Below are 11019 nucleotides of genomic sequence, written 5' to 3' on the forward strand. Positions count from 1 at the left end.
GCAACAAGTTAACGGGGTTGAACGATTAGGGCACCGAAGGTGACACGGCGTAATGAACCATGACACACGGTATATAAAGCGCAGTTGACTTGATTAAGGCTCAGAGATAAGACGTAATTTTAGAAGATACAGAGCGTTTAATGAAATGAGTGCATCGCGTGGACACGAGGAGTGATCCGTGAGCCGGCGAAGCTCTACAAAGTATACCTGTTAGCACGGCGTATTCATCAGAAGTTAAACAGTTGTGCTTCCCGTCCAAGAAAACACGACGTTTATTACCGGTAAGTAAAATTAGTATGGGTAAATGGAACATTGATTATGACATTTCAAAAGTATACCAATACTGTGGTAGGAAAAAAAGACAGTAGAAAAACCAAGCTCGATAAACGATTTGCTTGGGATGACAATGAAGAACATGCCAACACGAATAACGTAGAGTTGCGGATGTATTTATGGGGAACTGTAGAGGGTAAATGCGAAGGGGTGACTTCATTGATTCAAAACCTCTAAAGAAGAGTATTTATAAACCAAAATTAAACCACTTAGCTCACAATGGGAAAGATAGTGTGTAACTTAAATTTTAATGCTGGCATTTCTTTTTTGCCTGTCCTATAAAGATTGATCGGTAAAATGCACCTTGACTTTAAGCTTTTAGCAGTTTGTGGTGAACATGAAAATTTTTTGTGTGTTGAACCATAATAGCTGTGATGATTTTTTTTATATTTGCATTGCTAGCAGATTTGACTGTATTTGTGAATTAATGCAAATTGCTGGCTATCATGTCTTGTTAAGAATGTACCTGTATTTATTATAAATCATTCAATCCAACATTTCCTCTCAATGACAACTTATTACAAAGAAGATAATAAGTTATATCACAAAGTGACGTTTCCTCTGAATAATTAAATATATAAAACGTGCTGTATGGAGCGAACGCTGGCTGTTTCATAATATGCACTAATATTTTATATAAACAATCCTAAAACAATTTATATTCGATAAATACGACACGTTTTACAGTAAGCAATGACTTTAGCAACTAAGCCTTATTGCCCAATAGCATTGTTGTATCTAAACTTGATTCAGTTTTAAAGGTATAAGCACATATTTTTAAGACGGATAAATATTTTCTTTACAGATTTTTGTACACAAAAGTCAGCAAATACCAAACCGATCGCGATTTACAGGGTTAACACTGAGTTAACCACTCTCCTAGTGTGACCACAGTGAGAACCAAACAGTATGTTGTCTAATAACGACATTCGTCCTCAAGGTCAAGGCCATTTCAGTTTGGAAGATTTTGGCGCCAAAGACAGTTTAAGCGCTCTTCTTGATAGTTACGATTGCAGCGCCACGTATTGGTCAGATTTCAGCGACTCCGCGTGCGCTCAGACTCAGGCCTCTTTGCAAGAATTCGGACGCTTCGTGTACTCTCCAAGTAGCAACTCCCTGAGCCCCTGCTCGAGAGGCGACGGAGTTCATTCTCCCGAGAGATCGTTTCAGCTACTGGACTTTCAGTCATCAGAAGAACCACCTGCGTTATCTTCAAAGGTTGGCGAAGAGGCTTCTAACCTCCCCAGTGCAGACACGTATCCCACCCCGGGGGAGATTTCGGGGGACGGATCGAAGAATTATGATAGTGTCGTGGAGTGGCTGAACCAACAATCTTGCGGAGGAAGTAGCAAGCGGAAGAGGCGCATTACTCGCCCGCAAAGACTTCAAGCCAACATGCGTGAAAGACGGCGAATGGTTCACCTTAACTCTGCCTTCGATCAGCTTCGCCTTCACGTGCCTAGCTTCCCCTACGAGAACAAAATGTCTCGAATACAGACCCTTAAATTGACTGTTGAGTATATCACATTTATGCAAGAAGTTCTCAGTACGCCAGACTATTTACTGAATGAACAGTTCGGGGACTGCATGATTGAACATCACGGGTGAATTTAAATGCCACGTGAATTTTTTTTTTAATTAATTCATTTAGAGTTTAATTTTTAATGCTAATCAAATACACTGGTATAGTTTATTTACCAAGCTAACCTACGCAGGGGGAGTGCTGTGTTATTATTATTATTATTATTATTATTATTATTATTATTATTTCTACATCCAGCCATAATTTTATCATATAATCACCAAAAGTGATTGGTATGTTTGTCTCAGAGGTGTATGTTGTAAATTATTGCTCTGGTTATTTCAACAGCTGGCAGATTAAAATGAAAAATAAGTAGAAGTAGTAGAAGTAGTAGTTATTGTTGCGGTAGGTCTGGCGTCAATTGAAGTTGCAGTAGCTGTACCAGAAGAAACTGTAACAATGATGGTTGTGGTAGCGATGGTTGTCGCAGCATTGCTGGATGTGATAGAAGATTCAACAGCTTTGTTAATTACACACCAGGCAGCAGTAAAGGTACAGTGTAGTAAGTATGAACACTTATTGTATCATTATCAGGTGGCGCGATAGATAATTCAGAAACGGTAGAAATGGAAATGGTGCTGTTTTTGCATGTTATCGATGGCAGCAACAGCGGAAAAACTGGCCTCAAAGTCGACTTATGGTTGCAGAGGGAAAAGCACATTTCAAATCGTCACTGTGTTTAACTGATATAAAATTATGTCAACATTTCGCCGTAATGTTGCTAACAGCTGTCTATATCTATCATATTCATGCTGGTAGATATTAATATTTTAAACGGCATTAAGAGCTTGGTATATCATTAGATTGTTAATTATTTATTGTTTAATTTAGAAAATTATTAAGTATAAATGCTGGCAGATACTTCGTTTTGAATTCGCTAGGAAGAGTTTTTTTAAAGTAGAAATATCACCGAGGTTGTTTTGCTCTGTCAACTTAATATATGACTAGTCACATATTTGTTTCAGTCTAACCAAAATCATGTTATTGTAGTGTACTGGTTTTTATTGTTGCATAGTTTTATCAGAATGTCTGTCTCGGTTTCAAATGTAACTTCATCGAGTGCCAAAATTAGTGTATTTATCGTTATATTTAACCATATTTATTATAAACTATTCTTAAGAATTTAAACAAGACACAGCAATGTGTTTATACAGTATTATGCAGATGTTACCATGTCAGTATTAATCTGTATACAAAGGTAGATTTAAGCGTAGATTTTAGTATTTATTTATTTATTCAAATTATTTGCATCTCTTAATACACGTAATCATTCAACTTTTATTTTTTCTTTTTATGATATAAAGTGAGTTAATGCATTTCTTTGTTTTCCACTAGTATTACGTGGAGAAATCATGTCTCGACTCGGTACATAAGTCACAGACAAAATCGAAATTAATAACCTTTGAAAGCCATGAATAGCTGAGTCTCTATTTAGTAGTCACAAGTGAGCCTTTGCAGCTAGATCACTAGATGTCTTTTTTTTTTACTGAAGAGCTTGCCCTCCAGCATTCTTTTGTTTTCTGGAGAGTAAGCTCTTCAGAAAAAAAAGGAGTCGACATCCAGACGTCTAACTGCAAAAGGCCTGTTGTATTTAAGGTGCAAGCCCAGCCGGTAGTGATGATTGCATAGATATGCCAAATTGTGTTTGCTGAGAACAAAATCCACAGCCAGGTTTTGTGCACTGGGAAGTAATTGCACTAGGACAGAGAGAGAGAGAGAAAGAGAGAAAAAGAGAGAGAGAGATAGGCTGTCGAACTACTTGTACATATAATTTTTTCGGTAATTACTGAACCTGAACAATCAAATGGACACCCGCATTATGTTTTTCTATTGTTCGATCCACTTTAAATGCATTTTTTAATTTAGATCAGTTTCACCATTCACAACATAAAACCGACAATTGACTAATAATAATAATAATAATAATAATAATAATAATAATAATAAACATTTCGGTTCATCAACAAATACAAATAGACAGTGCAATCATCAAATTTTATATTGAATCTCACCGTATTAATACTGCTCAGGCCCAGAGGCACCAGAGGAAGTGGTCCCTTTTTGTGACCTCTGTTAATGTCTGCTGAGAGTAACGGTTTCATTGCCTCGGGCAGAGTATAGATGTATTTTATGATGACTCCATTTCCGTTGTCTTTTGTTCTGTGAGTGTATTTATGTATGATATAAACTAACATGAATATAAGCTTCCTATATTATTATAGTAAAAAAATACATATAAATCAATAAAATTACAACTGTCAGCATAAGAATGATTGAAAGTGATTTTTGTACCAAATCACACGCACAGATCTTCAATACAAAACGTTGGTTTTCTGTACCCTCTTCCAGGGTCACTACATGTTCACAGATTTGTCTCTGGCTCGTTCATGACACGATTCTCTACTGCTCTACTGTGAGCGCTGGAGAGAAGAGCACGTAATTAATCTGCGGCCATGATAGAGGGTAGGTTTTCAGGGTGTCATTTGCGAGCGACTTGAATGAACAGCCATTTTCCTAACAGAAATGTGTCAATGAAAAAGATATTCTCTAGCACAAATCTTTCTAAAGATCAGTTTAGCCTTTCCGATTTCAATAAAAAGATCGATGTTCTAATAAGCGACTTTATTTGGCATTCTAAACGCCTCGACGCGTTTTCATAATGAAGTACAATGTGGGGGTGTCAAATGTAGAACTCACTGTATAGTTCTGTGGCAGTTAAAATGAAACATAGTGCACAGTTACGCTGCATAGTAGTTAGAAAGATAAATCACGCTACTGCGTACATGTTAAGCCTAGATTACATTTACACGGGCGCCGTGCGATGAAATTGTCCGTACGATTTTCTTTTAATCGCAAGGAGGTACTTGCTACGCCGCGCATGCTAACATTACATGGCTTTCAATCCGTACGACTCCGCTCAGACGCTGTAAGTAAAGAGTATTACAAGCATCGCATTTCAAATGTCATCTAGGCTTTACTTTATCTTACTATGTTATTATAGCACCTTTTTCATTCAGAATGCTGTGGGCCACATGAACTTGTGTTTAGAAAGTGTCCAAAGACACCCGACCAGTGCGCTATATCACCCTTTTTCTTGGCAACAATCGTCAAGTTCGGCACACTGTATTTCAACCATGGCATTTTTATCCAAGCAAGCGAGATAAGTTAAGCACATTGATATTACCGGTGCAATCGTATTTTTTATTTGTTATTGTATAATGCTTTTATAATTTTTTCTTTCTTTGTGTGTGTGTGTGTTTGTGAGCATGTGCTCTTTTCTTCATATGTGCGCACGATATGGTTATGTGGGTTGCAAGGAAAAAACGGTAATCTGCTGAATTTCTGAAATGTTGAAATGTGTGTGTGTGTGTGTATAGTTAATATAGCTCGATGGCCTGGGGGGAGACACTGCTATCACACACTACCGGTACAGTAGCGCCTACAGCGTGGCAGTTTTATCGTTCTAAAGAGTCGGGTGCCGCTCTCAATTTTTTACCTTTCTCTCTCACATATGGCGGTGAAATTACTGTGGCTGTGAAGGGAGTTCTTGGAATTTGATGCAGCCAGTGTGCGGGATGTTTATCTGGGTTCTTATTTCTTGTATAGCAACTGTATTGGCCTCGGATCCACAAGGTAAGGTTGTTGAATTTTTAAAATCATTACCTATGAAGAAAAAATTTACTGAAAAATCAAAAACTCGTTTCACGCTACCCCTGTTGTATGGAAGCGATACGCTCATAGAGGCGGTCGCCAATCGTTACGGAGAGCCATCGTTTGTTTTAGCTGTGAAGGGTTAAATTAATCTTTTAGAGCTTTTTTTTTACACAACATAAATCTTCATTGTTGTGTTTATGCAAAGGTTATCAATGGCCAATTAAGCGATCACCTATTAAACGTCGTCTTCATAATTCATTTAGTTAACTCAGAATTTAGCCCGGTCAATTTCTTTTTGAATAAAAAAAATAGCAGGGAATGAACAAGTGTGTATTCCCTGCCATCTGTCAAATTTGAATATGTATCCAAATAAATTTTGTTTAGTATGATAGAAAAAAGACTTACCTGCCTGGTGTGCAAGAAAGGTGCATATTCATGTGTCATGAAAAAAAGTTAAGTCTGTTAAAATAGGTAATCTGGTAATGAAAAGCATTACAAACGCACCATTTTTTCCAATGAAATTCACACAGCATGGAACTATTATTTTTCAACTTCAAATAGAATCCACTTCATCGGGTCAAAATGATATTATTGTGCACTTTTCAGTATGTCTGGAGAGGCGCAATTATGCAAAACAAGAGGGCGGGGTCCCAGTGATCGGGACCCACGGATCTTTGGAAGAATGCCAAGACTTCTGTCTCAGAGACGTCAACTGTGCAGCAGTGAGCTATCACAGGGTAACTCAAACATGTGAAAAGTACAACGCGCTTAGAAACGCAGAGGATGTGAAGAATGACACGTGTTGTTATCACTTCCGGAAAGTCCCCTGTCTGTCTCAACAGGAAGGAAGTGATAGTAAAGTGACTTCCGGGGTAAACAATAGCGGAGATGTTACCGAAATGCGGACTGCTCCAAACGGAACAGCCTTTACGAAAAATCCCGACACGTCTAGATCAGATGAATATGAAAAAATGTTCGGACAAAATGAAACATCGGTCACAGAAATCCCTTTTACATCTCCTACAACTTTTTATTTGAACACAATTAAACCCACCACGGATGTTTCAGTCGCTAAAATGACAACGACAGAAGAAACGGACGACATCGACAGAATGGAAACTGCTTCAAATATGATATCAAAACAGACGACACCTGCCATCCGTACTCCTCTGCATAGTGAGAGAGGCAAGAGCAAACCAAAGGACGCTGATGTATTTACTACGACAAAAGTAGTCCCAACTGATACCACAGAAGATAGCGAACAAAGTACGTAGCACTGCCTTCAAAATATTATTTTAAGATGTTTTCAGAAAACACATTACTTAATTACTCAGAGATAAATATGCAAAATATAAAACAGCGGACTATTTTTTAATGTGAAAGATGCATGTACATGTAGGCCTAGGTGTAAGGCCAGGGATGGGAATGGCTTGTTTTTGGTTCTTTTTACTCGATAAACTAAAAAGGGCTTTATACAAAACCTTAGGGAGAGGCACGTGACTTAATTCTTTGCCCTGCCCTGGTTCTGCCTTGATTAAAGTACAAATTTAACCAGATCAAACCTATATTAGAAATAAGGCTATTGTGTTGCATAAAGTAATAAAATAAACTGTATGTGTTCATTTAAGTTGACTGCCTACAGCAGTACTATGACGCCAAACAAAATGGCGGCTACCAGGTGAAAAGTCTGTCCAAGATGGAGTGTCAGGCCGTGTGCCTGCTGCAGGCCGACTGTAAGGCGATGGATTTCAACAGGGAGACCAAAGAGTGCATGCTCCACCTCTGGTCGTCTGAAACTAGTCACACGAGGGACAAGTGCTGTCAGCATTTCAAGAAGACGAAGTGCAAACGTGGGTTCTTCTCAGCAATTCGTCCCTTTTATCATTTATTGTTTGAAGTAGAGCCCCTAATCTTAATGTATTTCAACCTATTTTTATTTCACTGCTGCAATATTATCATCTAATTACTAATTATTTCCTAAATGTCAAACGCACATTGATAAAATCTTATAAAATATGTATTAAATGTTCATTTTACATATATCAGTACATGATACTTTATAAAAGTGTTCTCTATATTAAAAAAAAAGAACAGTACCGGTAAGCATAAACGTGTTTCTATTTCACATAGGGTTAGTTTGTCTATCACTTAACTACACTTCTCCGATTTATTCTCTCTGTATTTTTATTCAGTGGATCTGCCAGAAGATATTCGTGAAAGATTTAAGAGCGAAAAGGGAGTATCAACGACACAGTTACCTAAAAGTAAGAGCTATTTTTCGGTGGCAGAAACGTAATACATCATTTATTTCACAAATTTTCTAACTGGGCAAAATTACATGCATTTCCTAAAAACAAAAGGTATGTATTACAGGTCTTCAGATAAATAAAATGGTATTGCACCCTACTGCTTTGACAACATTTTCAAATTTTTTCTAGAGTTTCGTCTCTAGCAAAGTTCTAAATTGATCTAGTTAATATGTGAGCGTTTGTATGTTTTTTTTTCTGCTTGATTCTGTTACATGAGCGTCTGGCGTTATGTCCAACATTAATTCAGCCAATTAATTCAATCTGCCCCATTTTATTTGCAGCATGTACAAGACGGGTACAAGCCATGCGAACTTACTTCGGCAGCTCCCAGTTAAACGGACTCAAGCAGATTGGAACGTTCACGGCTGCGCAATGCAAGGCGGAATGTATGAGAAAGAGCGCTTGCGCGGCAAGTGACTTTGACTCTTTTCAAAATGTGTGCTTTCTTCACAGTAGAACGGACCCATACATTCACACGACCAACCCATGCTGCACTCACTATAAGAAGGTTGAAGAATGCGAATGTACGTACAGAATGAAAAGTGCCACGCCAATCATTTTCTTTCGAGAATTTTTTTAGAAAATATAATCGGATGAGAAATAAAAGTATTAAAGTTTTGCAGAAAGTTTGATTCCACTTAAAAATAATACATTTATTTTTAACTAATTAATTGATTAATAAAAACTATGGCTAACATACACATTTTTCATCTCTCCGCTTATTTCCTGAATATTCCAATTTCAGCCGCCTGTTTCCAGACCCATCTAGACATAACCCACCCGGGCGGCGATCTCGTGGCCAATCAGACGGAGTTCAGCTGCAGGGAAGAGTGCATTAAGATTGGCGAATGTGCTGCCTTCACCTACAACTACACAGACTCGACATGCAGGTAGGGGCATACAGAAGGCATATTCACAGTAATTGTGAACCCAGCCGTGCATTTTATTATCAATGCGCAATACAATGTTTTAGTACATATTGTATGGTAATTGTTGTTTTTTACCTCCATACAGTTCATACTAACTCCTCAAGAAGATTATTTATTTATTTATTTATTTATTTTGTTATCATAACTGTGATACCAGTACATGCCTTATCCACAGTTGTGTCATAATCTATGAAATATGTCAATCTGTATTACGGTCCATGCAGGTAACTTTATTTTGGAAAGAAGGCCAGTGTGGCAACTCACAGTAAAGTCCATTTCATCCACCTTTTTCAGGATCCACAAAGAACTGGACTACAATCGCACCGCCCGCACCGTGGACTCGTGTTGCAGCCATGCCAAGAAAGGCATCTGTTTAGGTGAGGATGGTCTTCTTAAACGCACTGAGTGTCCCAAAAGTAAATGTAATAATTTTTTGCCTCCTTCACTCAAATAGCCTGGATTTTAACTTATATCTGACATAAACACGCTGAGTAACTCCTTTAGGTCAGCCCTTCTTAATAAAACTTTTGGTTATGGTAGTAGTGGAACGATGGCTTTTTTGATACCACATTCAAATGTACATTAAAAATATTATATTATATTCCTGGATCCTTGCTTTCGATTGCCTATATTGACTGGGAGTCCGTTTAGAGTACATGTAACTTGCAAATTTCTCCTTTTTAATTGTCAGTTTATTATTAATTGATTTCAGACAAAGATCCAGACCTTGCCGTCACGACGACGACAACTACCACCACCACAATTGTACCAGGAATGACCACAACAACAATCGAAAATTTGTGGGACATTTTTAATATAGATACGAACGGTAAGTAAGAGCAGTTTCCCCATTGGAGTCTTAGCAAGATTCAGTTTTGATGAAAAAAGAAACTACTGTAAATTGTAGAGAGATAAAGACTGTCTAAATGGCAGTTTTAAGCACGCACTGCCACGGAAGTCCTTATTCAATGGAAACTAACAGACATCAGAGCAATCGCATGAAGGAACGCTTTTTAGAATTTAAGGGGTGAAAGTTAGCTACGCAATAAAAGGCATGATCAATCATAATGATTCACAGTAATTCAAAGTAAAAGAAAAACTTAAGTTATGTTTCAAACAAGTGGATATAGTCGATAAGAAAGTAAAGGATACGGACTCTTAATAAAATTAACATACAAACATTGCAGAGAAAGGTGAAACGGCCAATGAACCCAAGAAAGCAGGTTCACTAGAAATGACGGAGACCACCATCATTATTTTGCTGGGCTGTCTTGCCGTGTTTCTGATCGCGATTGGCGTCGTTGTGGTCTTTTTCTGCCATCGCCGCCGCCAGCAAAAAAAGAAAAAGAAAAGCAAGTCCTCGGTTACCAATCCAACCGATCCGTCGACGTGGATGAAAGATTACACCCTTCAGACCGCCAAAACCTACGCCTTTTGGAAGGCGATTTCACCGCCAGGCTCCGTGACAAAGCGAAGCGACGAGGGCGGCGTTCGTAGAATCGAGCGCCATAAGTCTGACATAACGCAGAGGTCGGACTACGGACTGGTTCAACAAAACCCTTACTACGGTACGACAAGGAGCGTCCCCGGACGGCGAGCTAGCGAAAACCCTTACGCAAACTACACAGGGGAACGAATGCGTTACGCCGCGGGCCACATGCGTTCGAGCCACTACGCCGAAACATCTCTTTACGATGGCCACCCCCATTCCCCGCCCTCTGTGGACTATCCCGTCTCCGAGCCGTTCGACCCCAGCGAACACCGCTACGTTGGACGCCATGACTTCATGGGACGGCCCCTGAGCCTGAGCGTCGATGAACTTCACGTCCAACAACACCATTCAGAGCGATCACGGAGCTTGAAGATCCCGCGGCCTCATGTCAATGGCGACCATCCTTCCGTGCACCAGAACGAGGCCAGGCCCTTTGATGGACCTGAGGAGAAAAAGCTTGGTGGTGCTTTGGCTTATGCCAATGACTTCGCGGACTCTGAAAGGTACACGCGTAGAGTATCTCCGATGTAGTGAAATCGTCATGGCTTTTGATCGGTGATGTACCTGGCTGGACTTTGAGGTGAAGCTGAAACGCGGGGATTGTTCGGAATAATACATTAAAAGACCTGGGACTTATACAGGCTGCTTAGCACCCCTTGTTAGAGTGACTCTGACTAATGTTCGTTCTGTTATATCAAAAGAAAGTAAAAGAATAAACAT

At 39.0% G+C, this 11019-nt stretch overlaps 2 protein-coding genes across 3 annotated transcripts; both read left to right on the forward strand.

Moving 5' to 3' along the window:
• The first annotated feature begins 105 nt into the window (after nt 1–105).
• On the forward strand, nt 106–3841 carry LOC106164615 (uncharacterized). The gene is made up of 2 exons (XM_087013985.1): nt 106–281; nt 1139–3841. The coding sequence occupies exon 2, from the start codon at nt 1243–1245 to the stop codon at nt 1939–1941; it is 699 nt and encodes a 232-aa protein (XP_086870111.1). The 5' UTR covers nt 106–281; nt 1139–1242; the 3' UTR covers nt 1942–3841.
• A 3-nt stretch (nt 3842–3844) lies between these two features.
• LOC106164610 (uncharacterized) lies at nt 3845–11019 on the forward strand. Of its 2 annotated transcripts, XM_013542576.2 has the most exons (9): nt 3845–5548; nt 6176–6835; nt 7198–7419; nt 7762–7833; nt 8160–8402; nt 8624–8768; nt 9102–9184; nt 9520–9636; nt 9995–11019. In XM_013542576.2, exons 1-9 carry the CDS (start codon nt 5473–5475, stop codon nt 10828–10830), a joined length of 2454 nt encoding a protein of 817 aa, XP_013398030.2. In that variant the 5' UTR covers nt 3845–5472; the 3' UTR covers nt 10831–11019. The 2 variants fall into 2 exon arrangements, with proteins under 2 accessions (XP_013398030.2, XP_086870110.1); XM_087013984.1 differs by lacking the exon at nt 3845–5548 and having other exon boundaries at nt 5924–6835; nt 9995–11016.

Source organism: Lingula anatina, chromosome 5 (assembly GCF_051362555.1).
Source record: "Lingula anatina isolate TDL-2025a chromosome 5, LinAna3.0, whole genome shotgun sequence".
NCBI classification, from domain to species: Eukaryota; Metazoa; Brachiopoda; class Lingulata; order Lingulida; family Lingulidae; genus Lingula; species Lingula anatina.